We start from the raw sequence: 24,631 nt of genomic DNA, 5'->3' as shown, positions 1-24,631 counted from the left end.
GTTTGGAAAAGCATGTTCTAAACTAACCATTGCTTCAATTTCTTTTTTAGCCATGATATTTAATTCATTTAAAATGTTTCAATAGAGGCACTGGTCCAATGGCATAGTGGTTAAGTTCACATGCTCTGCTTCAGCAGCCTGGCGTTCAGATCCCAGACACAGACCTACACACTTCTCATCAAGCCGTGCTGTGGCAACATCCCACATACAAAATAGAGGATAGTGGGCACAGATGTTAGCTCAGGGACAATCTTCCTCAAGCAAAAGAAGTTGACTGGCAGTGGATGTTAGCTCAGGGCCAATCTTCCTCAGAAAAAAAAAAGTTTCAATAGAGTATGGAATATTTATGTTTACCAAAAAGGAGCATGAATTTTAAAAGATTTAGAAACTACACAGAGCAGTGATTCTTTTCTTGACTGTAAATGCACTAGAATCATCTGAGTAACTTTTCCAAAAAACCAGGTCTTCACGTCTGGAGGTTTTGATTAAATCTGGTTTAGAGTCCTGGCAAGATAATTGAAAAAGCTACCAGGATGATTTTGTTATGTATCCCTTATGAAAAACCATGGATATAGAATATTCTTTTAGTGTTAATATGTATATACACATGCTTACGTATGTATATTTGCATGTATAGGCATATACATTGCATGTATGTATGTATAAATATAAATATGTGTACATGAACATGTATGTATGTATAAATCATTCCCTGTTTTCAGAAATAAGTATAAAAAACATTCCTTTTTGTCTATATGAAGTGTAGACATGCTTTACATACATTAATTTGAGTTCATAATTTGGTAGTCCACTTGATCCCATTTTTCTCAGGCCTAAGATAACAAGAGATTTAAATGCTTATTTTTAAAAATTAGAATCTTGGCTTATTGTAGTTGACAAAATGAAAGATCCATACCATTCTGTCCCCTAGTAGAGGAGACATCGTATTTCATATTTTATCAGACTTTTATTTTCCCTTTTTTTTGGTCTGGAAAGCAGACTTGAGGTGCCACCTGTACCCAGAATCTTCACAATTGATTTAAAAATTTAGTTTTAACTTAAAACTTTCTTAATTTTTCTTTCTAATATTATTTTTCTTTCATTTGCATCATGTCCTGATTGTGTTGCATATAGTCATCTTCTTTGTCCCCAAGGCTTACCACAAAGTCTGGCGTAAAAGACATGATCAATAAATATTTATTTTATTACATATTATTATATTTCCCTTTACTGCTTTCTAGTTTACATTCTCTGTGCTTTTAAATTTCTACTTAACTCTGCAGGTATTGATGCCAAGTTTGTTTATTTTTAATTCTCACTCTCCTTCCTTATTTGAGCTATAATTATTTTTTCTCCTCCAGACTCTGGAATCTATTTTTTTGAATCTACCCTATTCACTAAATATGTTTAATTGCTTCTCATTTTTAAACTATACTGATGAAAACACTGCAAAATAAAATTCAAAGTTTGCAATACTCTCTTAGAGTAATTGACTGTATCTTTCTAATGGTGATGAATTTATGTCTTTCAGTTAAAACAGCTTGGTCACAGTGTGGATAAAGTGGAGTTTATTGTGATGGGTGGAACATTTATGGCCCTTCCAGAAGAATACAGAGACTATTTTATTCGAAATTTACATGATGCCTTATCAGGACATACCTCCAACAATATTTATGAGGCAGTCAAGTAAGAATTTTATTGTACTCTCCTAAGTGGTGGTCAGTTATCCTAGCAGTAGCCTGTGAGAATTCCTTCTACTCTACATCTGCATTCCGAGTTCTTTTTTGGGGGTGGGGAAGGATTTTATTATTTTTATTTGCATATATTTGATGAGTTGTAAGGTTTAGTACATTTTTTCCCAGTTTTACTGAGATTTAATTGATATTCAGCACTGTATAAGTTTGGTGTACAGCATCACGATTTGACTTACATATATCGTAAAGTGATTACTACAGTAAGTTTAGTTAGTACCCTTATCTCATATGTTCCTAGTTCTTGTGGTTACTTCTGTTTTGTGGGAAGAGATTATTGGCATTACTATTCTCAGAGAAAGAGTAATTCACAAAATCACTGTAGATCTTTTCAGCCTTAGGTTGGTCTAAACTGCAAGAGTAGTATTGACTGGGCTAGTTGAGTTTTCAGCCCACCCGAAAAGAGCACTGGGGGTAACTTTATCTGAAACATTTAACTGCTATAAAATCAACAAAACAAGTGACCATTACTTGGTATTATTTACTAATAACTGCTATTTAATAACTATTAAATAATTTCTGTTTATGAATGAGATCATTTATTCATTCCAAATTCTAGTTGACAAAGCAGAAGAGAATTATGCATTTCTTTGATACCTCATATCTCAGTGTTTAGCAACAAGAATATTAAGGTTTCATATATAGTTCAATGATTTAAGAAGTGAAAGTCTTAAAATAGTTTTTATTTTCAGAAGTTTCAGAAACACCTGGCTAATTCCTGCATAGGTTACTATTCCCTCTTATTTACCAAATGTTTAATAAGGGCCCACCAGGTACTGTGCACTGCTGTGGGCACTGGGAACAACATGGGGAACAGACAGATGTTGTCCTTGCCCTTGTGGTGCTTATGTTCTACTTTTTCAACAAATCAACAGTAAGTATGGTGATGGAGATAGCCAGATTACTGTGATAGAGAATAAAGAATATGGTTGCCTAGACAAAGTGGTGATATTTAAACTACGACCTGAAGTACAAGGAGGAGTCAGTCAGGCCAAGAGCAGAAAAAAATAAGAGAAAGGCATTGAAATGGGGAAGAACTTGGGGTATTCTAGGCACAGAGGGGAGGCCAACGTGGCTAGACTCCAGTGAACAAGGGAGAGAATGTCATGAGGTGAGCTTGAAGAGTTAGGTATGGGCCAGATTGTATATGATTTTGAGGAGTTAAAATTTTATTTGAAATGTAGTAAGAAGTAGATGGGATTTTAAGCAGAAGATTGACATATTCAGGTTGATGAGTAAGAAGGTCATTCTGGCTCTTGTCTAGCCAATAGATTAGAGGGGTGTGAGAGTGAAAGAGGGAAGCCAGACAGAAGACTGTGGTATCCCTCCTAGTTCACGTGAGGGTGGGCGAGAAGACAGGATGAATTAGAGCTGTATTTTGTTGTTGCAACTGGCAGGACTTTGGACTGGGTTAGGGGTAAGAAAGAGGAAGGAATCAAGGATGACACCCAGGTTTTGGTTGTAGGAAATGGTTGATGGGTAGTGCTGAATACTGAGATGGAAAAGACAGGGAAGAGCAGGTTTGTGGAAGAAAATCAAGAATTTTACTTTGGATATGTTAGGTTTGAAATGCGTAGGATACATTCAGCTGGAGATGTCATGTAGGCTATGCAAGAGACGTCTGGGCTTGCTATACAGAATTGAGGATTATGAGTTCATAGATGGTATTTATAGCCATGCAAATGGTAAGATCACCTAATGGGAGAGTTTCCAATCTCCAATACTGCATGAAGAAACAATTTTTAGAGCAATTCTTATAGTATGATCCCATCATTTTTGTGAACAGGCACATGTAAGTATAAATACGTAGGAGAGGTGGTAGAATGATGCTCATCATAGGCGTTAGAGCTAAGGAGGAAGGAACATGGGAAATGGGGGTAAAAGGGGACATTTACTCTGAATACAATGTGATAAGTATTTATTCACTTATTTAATATTCACAGTAAACCTTAGAGTTAAGTATTTAACGTATTCCTATTGTACAGGTGAGGAAACTAAGACACAGAGAGATTAAGCAACTTGTCCAAAGTTACACAGGTAGTTGGTGGTGGAGAGGGGCTATGAAAGCCAGGCAGCTTTGCTTTCAGAACTTTGCAATGATGCAAGAAACTGTGGTAGGTGTAAAAATGAATGAGTGTGTATGTCTTTGTGTGTAGAAGCACACATATGTGTGCATCATCAGAGCTTCAAAATGTTGGAAGAAATATGGTCTCTTTTTTCTTGCACTCCCTCTCCTGATAATACTGAAAATCGAATGATAGCTTAGAGGAAGCTGCCTTCAGGCTTTTTTCTGGCTTCTCTTTTATGTTGGGGGCAGTCATATAGCTAATTTTAAGGTCGTTCAAATAATGCTCCTTTTAGAGAGTTTTTTATAGGGTAAGTAGGACCACATTTTAATTAACTTAAGGATGCACTGTCATTGAAACATTTCTTGGCGTGTAGTAGCCATAAGTAAATGTGTGAATGAATTTGGAATGAATGATTAGTATGTGGGTAAATTTTGACAGCTAATGACCTTGGTAGGGCTACCTCTTGGAATTGAGGATAGGGACATTTTTTGTGCCCTCCCTACTTCTCCCATCCCCTGCACTTCTTTTGCTCTCCTTTGGGTTTGTAAAAATGAAAAGAATAGAGAGGATGTTTCATAAATTTAAATAAATATCAAGGGTAGCTGGAGGGATCTGTGTAGAGTTCGGCAGCTGGGAGAGTATGTATGAGCAACCTACTTTGTCTGATTGTCTCTGGAGAATATAACAGGTTATATGCCCATGAATCTAGACTTTTAGCAACAGCTGGCCAGTGTGATCTCTTCCTCCTACAGGGTCTTTTAGAAGCAGGATGAGGTGGTGATCATGTTTTTACTGTTCATTCAAAACCTTGATCATTTATGAATATGAGTCATGCTTACTAAAACACTGAAGTCTTTCAAACTTTAGAAGAGTAATGATGTAATCCAACTCATTCTTCTTAATGATACTGAAAATCAAATGATAATTTAGAATAAAATGTAATTTGAAGGAAAACAACCTTAATTAGTTCAAAGCCCCATGACATTAGAATGGCAACAGTACCTCAGAGTGTTACTGACTAAAATTCATTCAACTCTGAGAATTCCCTAGCAGGAGAATCTATCAAGACCATTAAATTTTTCTACCCATGCTTCTATATTCCTCTTTTCTCAGTGCAGCTGTTCTTGTGTTGCAGACCTTGCATATTAAGTGGAATTGAGCTATAAATGTCTTGGACTTGCCCCGTCCCTCTGACCCTCATAAAAGTTTCCACAAAGCTTTTCACAGTCTACCATGTGGGTCCCCTGGGTCATTTGAGCTAGGCCAACTGTAGATCTGCATAATGAAATTTTAGGATGCAGCTAGTTTGACATTTGCATGAGTTGAAACTTAAAAAATTTTGCTTTATTCCTAGTCTAAAGTTTTAGCTTTATTTGTGCAGAAATTTTCTAGTGCCTAGAGGTGTTTGTAAGTTGTTGGGGTGAAAATGGACTTCTATATTAGAACTAGCTTGCTTCAGATCATGAAATGTTTGTAGGCAAACCCCTTTGGAGAAGAAAGCCTCTTTCTGTAATAGACTAGGCAAAGCCAGCGTTGTTTAGTTTCTGTTCTTGAATTTACCTCAAGAGGGCAACAGACACTTTACTTTCAGATAAAAATGTATATATGATTTGAGCCTTCATTGCAACAAATCTCATGAGTGGCTCTTGGGAAGTAATAAAAGTACAATCTGGGAGCCATAAAACCATCCATAAATGTTACACTGAATCCTGCCAACCCACACTTGACATGTTTTGCTCCTTTCTCCTGGTCTCTCTACTTTTATGAGATAATCTAGAAAAAGCCAATTTGTGGCATCTTGTTTGCTTTGTTGAGATAAATTTTTACTACCAATTCTGGTATTCGTTTTTTAGGGAAACTGTGTAATTTGAAGAAATAGTCTTGTTTGTACTATAGAACTAGAGACATAGAAAACTATTTTCAAAAGTTAACATCTTTGTGAAATAAAGAGCAGCCCAGAGATACTGTGTTTTGGACATAACATGTTTTTTTCCAAATTTGGGGATGAGATATTTACCTTGCCGTTCTCTGTGTTATCTTGCACATAGGGTGTTCGTGAAAACTGGTTGGGTTACCGTACAGTGTGGCCCACCTTTCTCAGTTGTAAGGTGATAAACTGCATGTTTATTTTAGTAGTAGTTGATATTAGTACAACTACACAGGTGTAATACTGACTTTCATTAGCCTAGCAGAGTTTTTTTTTAAGATTAATTTTAAATTAAGTTAAAGTTTACATATTGTGACAGAGTCAACAACACTTAAGGTTGAAAGTATCTGTTCAAATTAGGGTCAAGTTCTTCTATCAGCTTGAGTGTCCCTGCTTTGCTAGCATGTGTCTAACCTGATTTAACTTTTGCTTCTTTCTTAAAAGATTGAGTCAGGGTAACGAAAAGCCTAGCAAGGTGAACCTGGTTATTACTTAGGGCAAGTTAGTGGCAAGCAGTATGTTATATCATTGTAGATGGGAAAATTAGAAAGCCGAGTGAACAGAGAGTTCAAGGACAAAGCAGGTATGGTTTCTGTGAAGGCTCATTAAATCAAGCAAAGTGATAATCACTCATTATTATCAGCCAGACTGAGGCTCTTCAGTAGTCTCCAGAGAGCAACAATTACTGGTGACTATCTTCCTCTAAAAATCATAGCTCTGGAGATGAAAAGGACTGGTAGTGGGATCTGAGTCACCCATTCACCAGAATGCAAATGTTGCCAAGTAACTCAGAACAACCTTTTAAAGTAGTTTTATTTTTTTTCTAATCAGCCTTGCCCAGAAGCAGTTTTACATTCAATCTTTAATGCTCCTTGACTGTTTTCACAAGATGCAATTTAAAAGGGTAGTTACCCATCAAGAAGTGGGTGAGTCATACCTTCTCCCTGTGGAATTTTTAATTCATTTCTATCCCTTCCTCTTTTTTCCCCCCATCAATGACTTTAAATCCTTCAACTATGTCCTTATGTGTCTTGGAAAAGCTAGAGTGCTAGGTAGTTCTGGGTACCAGGCCCAGAAGTCAGTTTCATAGACTTGCTTGCAGAGTTATGAGGAAAGCAAAAGCAGCCTAAGAAGGCCTGAAAGTGACTGTTGGCTGCCCTGGACCTTATTTCTGGCAGGTTTCAGAACCTCCTGCATTTCTGGGCTTTGGCTCTAGTACTCCCCACCCCTCACTTTATGTATTGACCACTTTTACTTCCTCCCTTGTCAACCGGATTTTCATAGATGGTGACCAGGATCCTTAACATTACCAGTCCAAGCTAGGATGCGATCTTAGTCATCAAAAGAGATATTAGTTGTTTTTCTTCCAATATTTTATTTTAAACAAACAAAAATTGAAAAAATTTTCCAGTGAGCACCACATACTTATCACTTAGATTCTACAATACTTAATTTATCACATACTTATCCAACTATCCATTCCTATGTCCATCCATCTATCCCTCTTTTTTTTATGCATTTCAAAGTTGCAGACTTCAGTACACTTCTCCCCAAATATGTCGTCATGCACATCATTAACTAGTTTATTGTTTGTGGTGTTTTCTTTTGAAGTAAATTTACATACAATGAAATGCACAGATCTTAAGTATATCATTTGACGAGTTCTAACAAATGCATATACCTGTACAGCAAAGCCCTATTAGGCCATAGAACATTACCATCATCTCAGAAAGTGAATCCTCACCTGCACCTCCCAGAGCAGCCACTGTTCTCATTTTTTCCCCTTCCATAGATTAGTTTCACTTATTCTAGAACTGCATATAAATGGAACCATATAGCATATATTCTTTTGTGTAAGGCTTCTATCACTGAGCTTATTTTGAGGTTCGTCAATGTTGTCGGCTATTTCAGTATTTACTACCTTTTTAGTGCTGAGTAGTGTTCCATTGTATGCATAGACTACTGTTTGTTTATCTGTTCCATTGATGGACACTGGGCCTGTTTCTAGTTTGTGGCTATTATGATAAAACTTAAATGAACATACTTATACAAGTCTTTTTGTGAATATATGCATTTATTTCTCTTGAGTAATAACTAGAAGTGGAATTGGTACATCATGTGTTTAATTTTATAACTGCCAGACATTTTCTCAAAGTAGTTGTACCATTTGTACTCCCACAGGTAATATGAGTGTTCAGTTGTTCTGCATCCTCACCAGCATATGGTATTGTCAGTCTTTTTAATTTTAGCCATTCTAGTGGGTGTGTGTAATGGTATCTTTTGTGGTTGTAATTTGTATTTACTTGATGACTAATGACGTTGAATACTTTATTATGTGCTTATGCTTTCTGTAATATTTCCTTTGTGAAGTGTCTGTTAAAATCTTTTGCCCATTTTTTATAGGACTGTTATATATCCTGGATACTAGTCCTTTGTTAGATTTATATCTTGTAAATATGGAAACCAAGTCTGTGGCTTGTCTATTCAATGTGTCAATGATATCTTTGAGCAGAAGTTTATTTTTTTAAATGTTTTTTAAGACTGGCACGTGAACTAACATCTGTTGCCAATCTTCCTTTTTTTTTTTTCTTTTTTCTTCTTCTGCCCAAAACACCCCAGTACATAGTTGTATATTCTAGTTCTATGTCTGTCTGGCTTTGCTGTGTGGAACACCGCCTCAGTGTGGCCTGACCAACGATGCTAGGTCCAGGCCAGGATCTGAACCGGCGAAACCCTCGGCCACTGAAGTGGAGCATGCAAACTTAACCACTCAGCCATGGGGCCGGCCCCAGAAGTTTTTTATTTTGATGAAGTCTAATTTACCACTTTTTTCCTTTCACAATTACTGCTTTTTGTGTTGTCTCTAATAAACCTTTGCCAACTCCCAAGGCAAGAGAATGTTCTCCTGTGTTTTCTTCTAGTTACAGTTTTAGCTTTTGTATTTAGCTTTCATATTTAGTCTTATGATCCATCATAAATCAGTTTTTTGAGTAGTGTGAGATAGAAGTCAAGGTTTCTTTTTTCCCCTATAGATATCTAATTGTTTCAAAATTACTTATTTAAAAACTTCCCTTTCCCACTTAGATTGTATTGGCACCTTTGTCAAAAAAATCAGTTGTCTATATAAATATGGGGCTGGGCTCTCTTCTGTTCCATAGATCTATTTTTCAATCCTTATGCCAGTACCACACTGTCTGGATTACTGTAGCTTTATAGTATATCTTGAAGTCAAGTTCTGTAAATCTTCTAACCTTGTCATTGTTTTTCAGAATTGCTGTGGATAATCTCGGTCCTTTGCCATTTCCTTATAAAGTTTAGAATCATCTTATAAAGTGTGATGGGATTGGGATTGTGTTAAAACTATAGAACAATTTGGAGAAAATCGATAATTTAACAATATTGAGTCTTTCAGTCCATGAACATAGTCCATCTCCTCATTTACTTAGGTCTTCTTTAATTTTTCTTAGCAGTCTTCGGTGTAGAGATTTTGTAAGCCTTTTATTAAATTTATTCCAGAATATTTTTATGTTTGTTAATGATATAGTATGTGAAATTTTTACAAGTATTATTTTCAAGTTGTTTGCAGCTAGTATCTAGATATACAGTTGATTTTTGAATATTAACCTTACATTGTATGACCTTACTAAATTCACTACTTAGTTCTAAAAGTTGTTTTTGTAAATCTGCTAGGATTTTCTTCATACACAATCATGTAATCTGCAAAGACAGTGAGTTTTAATTTTTCCTTTTGGGTTTTGTATGCTTTTCTTTTTCTTGCCTTATTGCAATGGCTGGGACGTTTGGTATAGTGTTAAATAGAAGTGGTGAAAGTGGGCCTCTGTCTTATTGCTAGTAATACAGGGAAAACATTTAATATTTCAATATTAAGTGCAATGTTACTTGTGGGAGTTTTCATAGATACCTTTATTAGATTGAAGAAGTTTGCTGAGAGATTTTATCATTAACTCATTTGTCTAATGATTTCTCTGCATCCGTTTAAATGATCACATGATTTTCCTCCTTTATTCTGATAACATAAATTATTTTGATTGATTTTTTTAATGTTAAGCTAACCTTGCATTCCTAAGATAAGACCTATTTGGTCATAATATATTATCCTTTTTGTATATCACTGGATTCAACTTGCTAATACTTTGAAAAGAATTTTCTATATTGTTCATGAGGGATGGTGGGCTGTAATTTCCTTTCTTGTAATTTGTCAGATTTTTGTATTAGTGTTAAGCTGGCCCCATAAAACAAGGTAGGAGTGCTCCCTCCTCTGTTCTCTGAAAGAGTTCATATAAGAAGAATGTTATTTCTTTCATTAAGTATTTGCTAGAACTTACCAGTAGGACTATTCAAGGCTGGAATTTTCTTTATGGGAGTGTTTTAGATGATTAATTCAATTCCTTTAATAGATAAAAGGATATTCAGATTTTCTGTTTCGTCTGTGTCCATTTTGATAGTTATATTTTTCAAAGAATTTGTCTGTTTCATATATGTTATCAAACTTTTCAGTATTAATTTGTTCATTATACTCCCTTATTATGCTTTTAATATTTGTAGGATGTTAGTGATCACCCCTTTCAATTCTGATATTGATCATCTGTGTTCTCTGTTTTTTTCTTGATTAGTCTAGTTAGGGGTTTATCAACTTTATTATTCTTTTCAAAGAATTCGCTTTTGGGTTTGTTTATATCCTCTACTTCATTGATTTGTGCTTTTATTTTTGTTATTATCTTCTACTTTCTTTGGGCTTATTTTGCTCTTCTTTTTCTATGACTTAAGTATGGTTTAGAAGCTTGGCCATCATTATAGACCTTTTTTTTTCTAATAGAAGTATTTAAAGCTTTAAGTTTTTCCTCTAAGCTCTGCTTTAGCTGAATCTCACAAATTTTGATATGTTGTATTTCAATTATTATTCAATTCAAAATATTTCCTGATATCCTTTATATTTCAACTTATGGATTATATAGAAATGGGTTGTGTAATTTCCAAATTTCCAAAAATATGGGGTTTTTCTTGATAGTGTATTGGTGATTTCTCATTTAATTTTGTTTTGGTCAGAGAGGACCTTTTACATACAATTTCAGTTTTTTAAAGTTTATTGAGATGTTTTGTGGGCTGACATATATGGTCTCTCTTGGTGAACATACTATGTATATTTGAAAGTATGTGTAGTCTGCAATTATTGGATGTAGTGTTATATCTGTTAAATCAAGATTGGTTGATAGTGTTGTTTAGATGGTCTTTGTCTTTGTTTTGGGGGATTTTTTTTTGTTTAGTTCTATCGGTTGCTAAGAGAGAGGGATATTAGAATCTCCAACTATGATTGAAGAATTATCTATTTTTCCCTTTAGTTATATTAATTTTTACTTAATTCGTTTTCAAGATCTGTTATTAAGTGCATACACATTTATGATTCATATATTTTCCTAATGTATCAACTTTTTATCATTATGAAACTACCTTTTTATCATTATGAAATGTCCTTTATCCCTGGTCTTGAAGTTTCCTTTATTTGATGTTAATTTAACCATTAACAGCCTTCATGTGCTTACTGTTTGCCCTATATATTATCTTTTTCCATCCATTTACTTCCCACCCATGTGTATCTCCGTATTGAAAGTGGATTTCTTGTAGGATATAGTCTGCAGTAGTTGGGTCTTGTGGTTTTATCCATTTTGACAATGTCTGCCTTTTAATTGAAAAGTTTCATCTGTTAACATTTAATGTAATTAATGATAATGATTGTGTTTGCATCTGTTGGTTTAGTCACCCCCTCACTTTGGTTTTCAGTAGCCAAGAATAATAGTTTTGGTGAATACTGTTATTGTCTAATTCTGTGAAGAAACTCCCTCTGCTCATTAATTTTAATTTTAAAGACATTTAAAATAAAAAATTAAAATTAATTTTAAAGACATTGAACTGTCTTTCTGAACTTTCTTGTAACTTGTTGAGTTTCTTAATAACTATTTTCAATTCTCTACCATTTACATTATAAATTTCTGTGCCTTCAGGATTGGTTTCTGGACACTTGTCATTTTCCTTCTGGTCTGGAGTGTTAATGTATTTCTGCATGCTGTTTGATGGGTGTACCTTTGCTGGCATATAATGGTAGTATCTGATCACATTCCACCTGCCACCACTGAGGAGGGCGGGAGCTCTGTTTTCTGAGCCCACTGAATCCCCTGAGACTTGTGCTCTTCTGTTGGAAGTTGTGCCAGTAGGGCTCTCTGCGTCTGGCCACCACTGCTTCACACACTCAGGCACAGGCACTCTGGTGGGGATCCCCTGCCCTGACCAACCAGCTGAGCTGGTGTACCAGGCGAGGTGGCGGGGGAGGGGCTGCCTTCTTTCCTGCCCATGCTCCCGCTCCACACTGACTGGCGGCCCACCTTGGCTGCTCGGCTTGATGGGGGCGCCCCCATGGTGACTGAGCTGCCTTGGTGTGGGGTGTTCCTGCAGGTTGGGAAGCAACTCTGAGAGCAAAAGCATTCCCACAGAGCACTGCCTTTTCCCCTGTCTCCTCACAGAGTCATACCCTGGCTGCTGCATGAGGTCCTATGCCCTAGGTTGCTGCTGCTGGGGAGAGGGAGGAGATCCGCTTACCTCCTTCCACTGCTTCCCGGGGGATCCAGTACCCCCACCTTCAGATGTATGGTTGCATGGATCTCTCAGATGTCTATTTGTGTTGTGCACATATGCTCTGTCGGTTAATGAATGTCCTTTTTGTTGTATCTCATGGTGAGGAGACTAAGGGAACAGCACACTCCTCCATCATGCTGAGGTCACTCATCTGTCTAATTCTATATAAGGCATTTTTTCTATATTTTTTAATAGGGACTGTCTTCTTAAGAGAGAGGATCCCCATATTTAGCACAATGCCTTAAGGACAGAGGGTACTTAGTAAATCTTGCTACATGAGTGCAGTGGAAAGAACTGTGCATTAAGAATCAGGAGACTTAGGTTCTAGACTTACTTCTGTTATTATCCTACATTATTACCTGTTTCAAGCCACTTATTCTGTGTTTTAGTTTCCTCATCTATGAAAATTAGTAGGTGGATCTAGATTATCTCTGAAATTACTTCTTTCTCTGACATTCTATGGTTTGAAGATTTCTATTGGAATGAGAATTTTTATCTAAAAGATGTGTTTGCAAGTTGTTTTTCATCTAGCATTCACTTTCTGACAATAACAACTTTCCTATAATGCATTTATATATAGACCTTAAATTAGAATGTAAATACAATGTTAAAAGAATGTGTGATAACGTGATTTTTTTCTATTAATAGTGCATTGCTGTTGGTTCTTCCACTGTCTGATTAGGAGTATAAAATGATAGCATTCTTGTCAGCTATTGAAAGAATCAAATGTTATGGGTTGTTTTTGTATACCTTAAAGTTTGTCAACCAGTGTGATAGGGAGCAAGGGTTGCTGATTAGTCTCTAAGCTACAGTGTCACCAGGTTAGTTTTTCATAGGTAGTATTCATTTAAAAATCAAAATTCTGTTCCTCTCGGTCCCGGATCCAAGATGGCGCCGTGAGTAGTCCTCTTTGTCTCTCCCCCTTCGAGTCTACAATTATTTGGACACTTATCGCTTAACAAAGGATATCCAGACAGCATCTCAGGACGTCTGAGATACCCACGCGACTATACATCGGAAGGCAGACGGACTTTCCTCCGGGAGGATGTGGAAATAGGTGAAAACTCTCCGACCCCGACCGAACAGCCTAGTACCCGCAAGCGGCTTTCTTCCAACGGACGCCCCCAGAAGATCAACACACATCTAGGGCAGGAGCGAGCACACAACAGAGGAGCGACGGTGGAAACAGGTGACCAGAACCCTACCTAAATCCCCCACAATTACTCCTAAACGCAGAGGGAAACTTTGGAGTTGCACACCTGGGCCCGTGGGGAGAGTCTCTCCCCGCCATTGGCGGGGAGATCCCGCCTGGTGTTCGCGGCGCCCGGAGGGTCCCAGAGAGAGTAGCTGAGGGTACGGAGGTCTCCCGGCTGCCACTGCCGGCACGGTGGGGCTAGGGATTGCCGGAGATATCTGAGCAGACTGGGGCTGGGTGAAGCTCCAAAGGCCGACTCCACGCCCTGGAGGGGAAGCTCCGGAGGTCCGCCCGGGCAGCAGACAAAACTCTCTGTCTGCCATTAGCAGAGGGGCCACTCCCAGCATTCACGGCTCCGGGAAAGTCCCGGAGAGAATCCCAGAGGGCGGGGCGACCCCCAGTTGCCGTTGCCCGCCCCGTGGGACTAGGGATTGCCAGAGATTTCGAGGAGGACTGGGGCTGGGGGAAGTTCCAGAGACCGGCTCTGCGCCCCGGAGGGGAAGCTCCAGAGTTCTGCCAGGGCAGCAGACAGAACTCTCTGTCTGCCTTTAGCGTAGGGGCAACGCCCAGCATTCAACTCCGGGAAAGTCCCGGAGAGAATCCCAGAGGGCGGGGCGACCTCCAGCTGCCATTTCCCGCCCCGTGGGGCTAGGGATTGCCGGAGATCTCGGAGAGGACTGGGGCTGGGGGAAGCTCCAGAGTTCTGCCCAGGCAGCAGACAAAACTCTCTGTCTGCCATTAGCGGAGGGGCCACGCCCAGCATTCAACTCCGGGAAAGTCCCGGAGAGAATCACAGAGGGTGGGGCGACCTCCAGCTGCCGTTGCCCGCCCAGTGGGGCTAGGGATTGCCAGAGATCTTGGAGAGGACTGGGGCTGGGGGAAGCTCCAGAGGCCCGCTCCGTGCCCCAGAGGGGAAGATCCAGAGTTCTGCCCGGGCAGCAGACAAAACTCTCTGTCTGCTATTAGCGGAGGGGCCATTCCCAGCATCCACAATACCGGGAGGGTCCCAGAGAGGAGAATATTAGGCAGGGTAGCAGCTGACCAGCTACCACTGAAATCAGGATCTCCGGCTATCCCCCCAAGACAGGGCAAAGGGCTCCCCGAGTTCCTGGGGAACAGGACTGGGGCTGGGGGGAGTTCCAGCAACCCAGCTCCGTAGCCTAGGGGGAAACCCTACAGGCTCACAGCAGCCTCAGGGAAAGCCTCTGCACAGCACCAGTAGAAAGCACCCAGCCAGCAGCCACAAGGCTGGAAGACCCCGGGACAAAAGCAGCATAGCTAGGTGAACTAACCACAGACTGTAGAAGATGCCAATAGCTCTCCTGCGACCCATAGTGGACAAGTGAGATTTTGTGGGTGCCGACAGCAACGGAGCGACAAATATAAGTGATCCCACCCCTGGCCGCTGGAAAAGCCCATAACACTGTTACAGACCCCAAGGAGGGAGCACGTCTAGGTGGGCTGCAACAGTAGGCACCAGCAGCCTGAAGCCCCCCTGTGATGGCCCCCACGGCAGAGGAGGGAATCCAAAGGACCACTGTGACTACGAGGAGGGGCCCAGGCCCAGTTAGCAACTGCGGACAGGGTTCCTGGTTGGTGCAGTATAAACAGCTGCTCCCCCACCGCAGCAGCTGAAACAAGTGAAAGGAGCAACTAAACTCTATCTCCATGCGGAGGCACAAATCAACAACATCAAGCAATATGAAAAAATACATTAAATCTCCAGAACAGAAAGAAAATAACAAATACACAGAAAACAATCCCAAAGAAAATGAGATATATAACCTAAATGATGATGACTTCAAAACAGCCATCATTAAAATACTCAATGAGTTAAGAGAGAATTCTGACCGACAACTCAACGAGTTCAGGAGCTATGTCACAAAAGAGTTTGATACGATAAAGAAGAACCAAACAGAAATATTGGAAATGAAGAACACAATAGAGGAGATTAAGAAAAATCTAGATGCTCTGAACAGTAGGGCCGATAATATGGAGGAAAGAATTAGCAATTTGGAAGATGGCAATATAGAATTGCTGCAGGCAGAGGAGGAGAGAGAAGCAAGACTAAAAAGAAATGAAGAAACTCTCGGAGAATTATCAGACACCATTAGGAGATGCAACATAAGGATTATAGGTATACCAGAGGGAGAAGAGAAGGAGAAAGGGGCAGAAAGCCTATTCAAAGAAATAGTGGCTGAGAACTTCCCAAATCTGGTGAGAGAGATGGATCTTCAGGTGACAGAAGCCAGTAGATCTCCAAACTTTATCAATGCAAGAAGACCAACTCCACGGCATATAGTAGTGAAGCTAGCAAAAGTCAACGACAAGGAGAAAATACTAAGGACAGCCAGGCAAAAGAAACTAACCTACAAAGGAACCCCCATCAGGCTATCAGCAGATTTCTCAGCAGTAACTTTACAGGCTAGAAGAGAGTGGAATGATATATTCAAAAATCTGAACGACAAAAATCTACAGCCGAGAATTCTCTACCCAGCGAAAATATCCTTCAAATACGATGGAGAAATAAAAACTTTCCCAGATAAACAAAAATTAAGGGAGTTCATTGCCACAAAACCTCCTCTTCAGGAAATCCTCAGGAAAACCCTCATTCCTGAAAAATCCAAAAAAGGAAAGGGGCTACAAAACCAAGAGCAGAGGAGATAAGTAGAAGGACAACAACAGAGAGTAGCAGCTCTTCATCAGAACAGATTAAACCATGGGACGAGAAACAAAGGAAATTGAGGAAAACCGGAAAACAAGACACAAAATGGTAGTGGTAGGCCCCCACATCTCAATAATCACTCTAAATGTAAATGGATTGAACTCCCCAATCAAAAGACACAGAGTGGCAGGATGGATCAAAGAACAAGATCCAACAATATGCTGCCTCCAGGAAACACACCTCAGCCCCAAAGACAAACACAGACTCAGTGAAGGGATGGAGAACAATATTCCAAGCTAATAATGAACAAAAGAAAGCAGGTGTCACTATATTAATATCAGACAAGGTAGATTTCAAAGCAAAACAGATAAAGAAAGACAAAGAGGGACAATATATAATGATAAAAGGGACTCTCCCCCAAGAAGACATAACACTTATAAATATATACGCACCCAACACAGGAGCACCAAAATTTGTAAAGCAACTCTTAATAGCACTAAAAGAAGACATCAACAACAATACAATAATAGTAGGGGACCTCAACACACCATTAACACCAATGGACAGAACATCCAGACAGAAAATCAACAAGGAAATAATAGAATTAAATGAAAAATTAGACCAGATGGACTTAATAGATATATATAGAACACTTCATCCAAAAACAGCAGGTCACACATTCTTCTCAAGTGCACATGGAACATTCTCAAGGATTGACCATATTTTGGGAACCAAAGCAAACATCAATAAATACAAGAGAGTTGAAATAATATCAAGCATCTTTTCTGATCATAATGCTATTAAACTAGAAATCAACTACAAGAAAAAAGCAGAGAAAGGTGCAAAAATGTGGAGACTAAACAACACGCTTCCTAACAAACAATGGATCATTGAAGAAATTAAAGAAGAAATCAAATTTTATCTGGAGACTAATGAAAATGAGAACACGACATACCAAATCATTTGGGATACAGCAAAAGCAGTCCTAAGAGGGAAATTCATCGCAATACAGGCTCACCTCACTAAACAAGAAAAAGCTCACATAAGCAACCTCAAACGACACCTAACAGAACTAGAAAAAGAAGAACAAACAAAGCCCAGAGTCAGTAGAAGGAGGGAAATAATAAAAATAAGAGCAGAAATAAACGATATTGAAACAAAAAAGACAATAGAAAGGATCAATGAAACAAAGAGTTGGTTCTTCGAAAGAATTAACAAAATTGACAAACCCCTAGCCAGACTCACCAAGAAAAGAAGAGAGAAATCGCAAATTAATAAAATCAGGAATGACAGAGGAGAAATCACAACAGATACCAATGAAATACAAGAGATCATAAGAGAATACTATGAAAAACTATATGCCAACAAATTGAACAACCTGGAAGAAATGGACAAATTCCTAGACTCCTACAATCTCCCCAAACTGAATCAGGAAGAAATGGAGAATCTGAATAGGCCAATCACAAGTAAGGAAATAGAAACGGTAATCAAAAACCTCCCCAAAAATAAGAGTCCAGGACCAGACGGCTTCTCTGGAGAATTCTACCAAACATTCAAAGAAGACTGAATACCTATTCTCCTCAAACTGTTCCAGAAAATTGAGAAAGATGGAGAACTCCCTAACACATTCTATGAAGCCAACATCACTCTGATCCCCAAACCTGACAAGGACAACACAAAGAAGGAGAACTACAGGCCGATATCACTGATGAACATAGATGCAAAAATCCTCAACAAAATTTTGGCAAACCGATTACAGCAATACATCAAAAAGATTATACACCATGATCAAGTGGGATTTATACCAGGGACACAGGGATGGTTCAACATCCGCAAGTCAATCAACGTGATACACTACATCAACAAAATGAAAAACAAAAACCACATGATCATCTCAATAGATGCAGAGAAAGCATTCGACAAGATCCAACACCCATTTATGATAAAAACCCTCAATAAAATGGGTCTAGAAGGAAAGTACCTCAACATAATAAAGGCCATATATGACAGACCCACAGCCAACATCATACTCAATGGACAAAAACTGAAAGCCATCCCTCTGAGGACAGGAACAAGACAAGGGTGCCCACTTTCACCACTCCTATTCAACATAGTACTGGAGGTGCTGGCCAGAGCAATTCAGCAGGAAAAAGAAATAAAAGGAATCCAAATAGGTAACGAAGAAGTAAAACTCTCGCTGTTTGCAGATGACATGATCTTATATATAGAAAACCCCAAAGAATCCATAGAAAAACTATTAGAAATAATCAACAACTACAGCAAAGTAGCAGGGTATAAAATTAACGTGCATAAATCAGTAGCATTTCTATACACTAACAATGAACTAACAGAAAAAGAACTCAAGAACTCAATCCCATTCACAATCGCAACGAAAAGAATAAAATACCTTGGGATAAACTTAACCAAGGAAGTGAAGGATCTATACAATGAAAACTACAAGACTTTCTTGAAAGAAATTGACGATGACATAAAGAGATGGAAAGACATTCCATGCACATGGATTGGAAGAATAAACATAGTTAAAATGTCCATACTACCTAAAGCAATCTACAGATTCAATGCTATCCCAATCAGAATCCCAAGAACATTCTTCACAGAAATTGAACAAACAATCCTAAAATTCATATGGGGCAACAAAAGACCGCGAATTGCTAAAGCAATCCTGAGCAAGAAAAACAAAGCTGGTGGAATCACAATCCCCGATTTCAAAACATACTACAAAGCTACAGTGATCAAAACAGCATGGTACTGGTACAAAAACAGGTCCACAGATCAATGGAACAGAATTGAAAGCCCAGAGATAAAGCCACACATCTATGGACAGCTAATCTTCGACAAAGGAGCAGAGGGCCTACAATGGAGAAAAGAAAGTCTCTTCAACAAATGGTGCTGGGAAAACTGGACAGCCACATGCAAAAGATTGAAAATTGACCATTCTTTTTCACCACACACCAAAATAAACTCAAAATGGATCAAAGACCTAAAGATTAGGCCTGAGACAATAAGTCTTTTGGAAGAGAATATAGGCAGTACACTCTTTGACATCAGTTTCAAAAGAATCTTTTCGGACACTGTAACTCCTCAGTTGAGGGAAACAATAGAAAGAATAAACAAATGGGACTTCATCAGACTAAAGAGCTTCTTCAAGGCAAGGGAAAACAGGATTAAAACAAAAAAACAGCTCACTAATTGGGAAAAAATATTTACAAGCCACTTATCCGACAAAGGGTTAATCTCCATAATATACAAAGAACTCACACTGCTTAACAACAAAAAAACAAACAACCCGATCAAAAAATGGGCAGAGGACATGAACAGACATTTCTCAAAAGAAGATATGAATATGGCCAATAGGCACATGAAAAGATGTTCATCATCGCTAATCATCAGGGAAATGCAAATCAAAACTACACTAAGATATCACCTTACACCCGTTAGATTGGCAAAAACATCCAAAACCAAGAGCGACAAATGTTGGAGAGGTTATGGAGTAAAAGGAACCCTCATACACTGTTGGTGGGAATGCAAACTGGTACAGCCACTATGGAAAACAGTATGGAGATTTCTCAAAAAGTTAAAAATAGAAATACCCTATGACCCAGCCATCCCATTACTGGGTATCTATCCTAAGAACCTGATATCAGAAATCTCAAGAGTCCGTTGCACCCCTATGTTCATCGCAGCATTATTTACAATAGCCAAGACGTGGAACCAGCCTACATGCCCAGAAACTGATGATTGGATAAAGAAGATGTGGTATATATACACAATGGAATACTACTCAGCCATAAAAAAAGACAAAATTGGCCCATTCACAACAACGTGGATGGACCTCGAGGGTATTATGTTAAGCGAAATAAGCCAGTCAGAGAAAGACGAACTCTATATGACTCCACTCATAGGTGGAAGTTAGTATATTGATAAGGAGATCAGATTGGTGGTTACCAGGGAAAAGGGGGGCTGGGGGGAGGGCACAAAGGGGGAAGTGGTGTACCCACAACATGACTAACAAAAATGTACAACTGAAATTTCACAAGGTTGTAATCTATCATAACATTAATAAAAAAAAAAAATTCTGTTCCTCTCTCTTTCCTCAAGTTTGTGTCGGGCAGAACTTATTATTTTATAGATCCTCTTGACGTAACCACCAATGTCCAGGGAGAAAACTTGACCACATCTCAAAAAAAAGAAAAAAGAAAAAGTTATTTTTAAATCCTCAAACAACCCAAACATCCAGTGCAATCGTTCTTATGTCTAGGATATCTCTACCACAGCATTGTACAACATATACGTGAATATAAAAGTTTGTTGAGATATTTTCCAGATATGATTATAGCCAACAAAAGAATGTGTTGTGTGGTTCTACTACTGAGGAATTATACCAATAACCCCGGATATTATTTGGTAATTCACACAAGTCTTTGCTTTCCAAAGAAGTTTTTAAATTCTGCTTACTCATTTTGGGACTGTAAATGCAGAAGAGTTTGTGCATCCTGATAAATGAAAATTAATGTTTCATCTACATACCATTATTTGGTTTGAGCAGGTTGAGTTTGAGGTGGACGGATGTCCAGGTGAGTTTCATAAGCCTTTCAGGGTTTAGAGCTCTGGTGAGATTTCACACAGGACCAGAATAAGGCACATTCTACTGCATGAATGACAGATTTTAAAAAAAGGACTGCAGCAGGTTAATAATAATGAGAAATGCTCTTTGATGCCATAGCCTTCTGGGAGTGAATCAAAAAACAGTTTACAGAAGATAATAAAGAGACTTCAACATTGGGTTGCTGTCTTCCTTTGGTGTCCATCTGGTCGGGGCCCTTAATGCATGGAGAAATAAATAATAATAAATATAACTTTTATAGGTCACTTTCTTCCTTCCAGAAATTAAAGGCATGCTTCCCAAGAAATAATCTGTATTCATTTATATTTCTGCCACTTCTAGCTCTTTGTTCTTAAGTGGTTCTTGGTTTTATCTGTGTGTCTTATCCATGCAGCTAGATTCTTAAGCATCTAGGATAAGAACTATTGTATTTTTACTTTTCTGTAAAATACCTGGCGTAGTGCTAGGCACCTTCTAGGGTTGACTCTTTGCAAGAGGAAAGATAACCAGTAGAATTTTCTAGAGGCTGCCATGGGAATGAAGAGAGACCTCCTGTGTCCTCAGTTATGCCTAATTCATTTATTTATTCTTCATTTGTGTTTTTTTCTATTGAAAGAGAAATTTTAGTGCTGAAGCCCTTACCGCTAAATATATTCAAGCCTACAGCCTTCCAGGAACTTCCTGTCTAGCTAGACATATCCACAACCATTATTAAGGCAATTTGCCTTAATACAGACAATCCCCAACTTAAGATGGCTTGACTTACGATTTTTCGACTTTACAACAGTGTGAAAGCAATACACATTCAGTAGAAACCATACTTTGAATTTTGGTGTTTTCTCAGGCTAGCGATATCCTCTCCTGTGATGCCAGATAGGAGCAGCAAGCCACAGCTCCCAGTCAGCCACACAGTCACGGGAGTAAACAACCAATACACTTACAACCATTCTGTACCCATACAGCCATTCTGTTTTTTCACTTTCACTACAGTAGTTCAATTACATGAGATATTCAGCACTTTATTATAAAATAGGCTTTGTGTTAGATGATTTTGCCCAACTGTAGGCTAATGTAAGTGTTCTGAACACATTTAAGGTGGGCTAGGCTAAGTTACCATGCTTGGTAGGTTAGGTGTATTACAGTCATGTGTGGAATAACGATGGGGATACATTTTGAGAAATACATCATTAAGTGATTTCAGCATTGTGTGAGCATCATAGACTGTCCTTAAACCTAGACAGTATAGCCTACTGCACACCTAGGCTATTGATACTTATCTTATGGGACCACCATGGTATATGCAGTTCGTCATTAACCAGAACGTTATGTGGCACGTGACTGTAAATACATTTTCAACTTACAATGAGTTTACTGGGAGGTAACCCCATCATAAGTCAAGGGAGATCTGTATTCATAGTATGGGCAAGGTACTTTGGGAACGGGAGCACAGAGTTACTGAGAGGTACTGGGAAGATGTCATAGGAGGAGAAATGTATTTGAGCTTTGTTTTCTTCAAGGTAGCGTTTGGATTTTTTTGCTTTTAGATTCCTAGGTTATTGTCCCATTCCCTACTTTCTTGTACAAAAATGCTGTCAGCATAAGTTATTGGCTTAAGTTATGCTTCACAGAGAACATTAGCATCTTTTATAGTTAGTGATGCTCCTATGGCATACGAAAAAGTGTAGGTTCAACGTAACCCCACACTGGTGGGGTACAAACTTAGTTAAGATGACCCTGTAATACCACAAAAAGCAGTGGAATTGGAATCAGAAGACCTGGGTACAAGTCTTGACTTTGCTTCTTGCAAGCTTATGATCAGCGTTCAGAAATGTTTGGTACATTTCCCAGATGCCGAAGAACTTAAGAAGTCTATGGCCCTCCTGGAAGATATGGGAGTTGGACTAGGTACTAAAGGAGAGCCATACTATTGCATGGCTATGTAAATGATTTGGAGGATTATAGCAGCCATAAAACATTAGCTCAGATACTTTATTTAGATTGGTTGAAAGCCCGTATGCATGTATTTGCATATTAAAGAACAACTATATTTTTATCTTTACATCTCTGTTAAATGAGCAGGCAAGATTCAGTGATATGTAAGACTAAGTATAGCTTTAACAAAAAAATTCTAATAAAAATGCAATGTTCTAATAGGAAAGATGACCTTATATTTTGTTCTTCACAAAAATACTCCATTATTTTTCTCATTCAAATTTGATAAGAATTTCTGCTTAATTGCTTTTCAGATGAAAATACAATTCTGAAAAGAAGATGGTGGTAAAAGCCTTTTGTAAATATAAGATAAATTGGCTTTAAAAAGTTGAATTTTTTATTTCTCCATTTCTGCTCCTGCAAAAGGTAATGAGTTTTCCCCTCAGAGGAAAGACTTTTTTGAAACGGAGTTAAATGATTGTTTGAGAATAAGGTTTGCCTCCATGTCCTATATCATATTCTGACTACTTATAAGGAGACCTTATCATACTTGCAGCAGCTTCCTCTGTACGTCTTGGTTGGGCCTTTGATGATCTGTGCAATAGAAAGATTAGCTAGTAATTTTCTCTTTCCTTTAGACAAATTCCCATTTGTGCAATTGCCTACCCTCTAGTTTTTTCCCAGTGATGCAAGGTACTATTGTGCTGCTGAGCTTGCTAACTTAGTGGCATCCTTTTAAGAAATACTATAGGCTTTATAAAAATATCAATTAATAGGGAGGTTTGTGATATACTTTTTGAATGCTTGATTCTAAGACGTTCTCATTTACTTTCTTAAATATACTCATTTAGAGTTTCCTGCTTTTTGGGTTTTTTTAAATTAACCTTCATGTAATTTGCTTTCTCCATAGTATATGAGTGTTTGTTTTAATTTAAAAAGTAGTGGTTTTCTCCAAACACAGTAATTGGTATTTGAAAAAGGTGAGTTACATTTATCGTATGGCATATACGCATACCTTCGTACCACCTATTTGAGAGGCATGGGACTTTCTGATTTGATTGTTTCAGAGAAACCAAATGATTTAGTATCCTGTCTTAGGCAAGACTTGATAAGATCCGAGCCCTTTTTCTGTCTTACAATTCATCTTTTAGCAACTTTGGACTCATTGTTTACCTTTAATCTTGTTGCCTCTGGTAATCCTATATAAAATCTTATGTAATACAATAATAAACAGTGCAAAAAAGTTTGAATGTCTGGAAAATCTTATGCAATACACTAGTAAACCGGGCCAAAGAGCATGAATGTTTAGAGTAAAAGACTTCAGAATTAGTCCTCTAGTTCATTGATTCTTAACTTTCTTAATGATATTAAATAAGTCAATTTTTATCGACAGTGAATGAAGGCATGAGCCTAAAGAAGTTATTACAAAATTATGGAAATTTTATGATTTTTACTTTTCAAGAAATAGCTATGAACTTCTTTGGAAAGAAGGAAATTAAATGGCAAAAAAAGGCTTCTCTCACCCTCCCCAAAGAACTGATACAGTTGTGGAAGGATGCACTGAGAATTATTGGGTCCTAGAATGTTACAGAAGTTGAAAAGGAGAGAAATCTAATGTCCCGTGCTGAATTGTCTAAGCAGCGTGCTAAAATGAAATACAAAGCAAGGATTTTGAAGTCAGACGGACCCAACTTCAAATCTTGACTTGGATTTTATGAAGTCTATACCCTTGGACAGAATATTTAATTCCTTTGCACATCAGTTTCTTCATCTGTAAAATGGAGATAATAAGACATGCTTCATAGAGCTGACAGAAGCGT

General features: G+C 38.2%; 1 protein-coding gene across 2 annotated transcripts in view; it reads left to right on the top strand.

The window, feature by feature from the left end:
- The window catches only part of ELP3 (elongator acetyltransferase complex subunit 3), a 102,150-nt gene that overhangs the window by 16,507 nt on the left and 61,012 nt on the right, over window positions 1–24,631 (top strand). For both annotated transcript variants that reach the window (XM_046657140.1, XM_046657141.1), the window contains one exon: window positions 1,532–1,686. In XM_046657140.1, coding sequence (XP_046513096.1) covers window positions 1,532–1,686 — 155 coding nt within the window. The remainder of the gene's footprint in view (window positions 1–1,531; window positions 1,687–24,631) is intronic.

This window comes from Equus quagga, chromosome 3 (genome assembly GCF_021613505.1).
Source record: "Equus quagga isolate Etosha38 chromosome 3, UCLA_HA_Equagga_1.0, whole genome shotgun sequence".
Classification (NCBI taxonomy): Eukaryota; Metazoa; Chordata; class Mammalia; order Perissodactyla; family Equidae; genus Equus; species Equus quagga.
The sequence above is the reverse complement of the archived record's forward strand: the minus strand, read 5'-3'. Positions and strand labels throughout refer to the sequence as shown.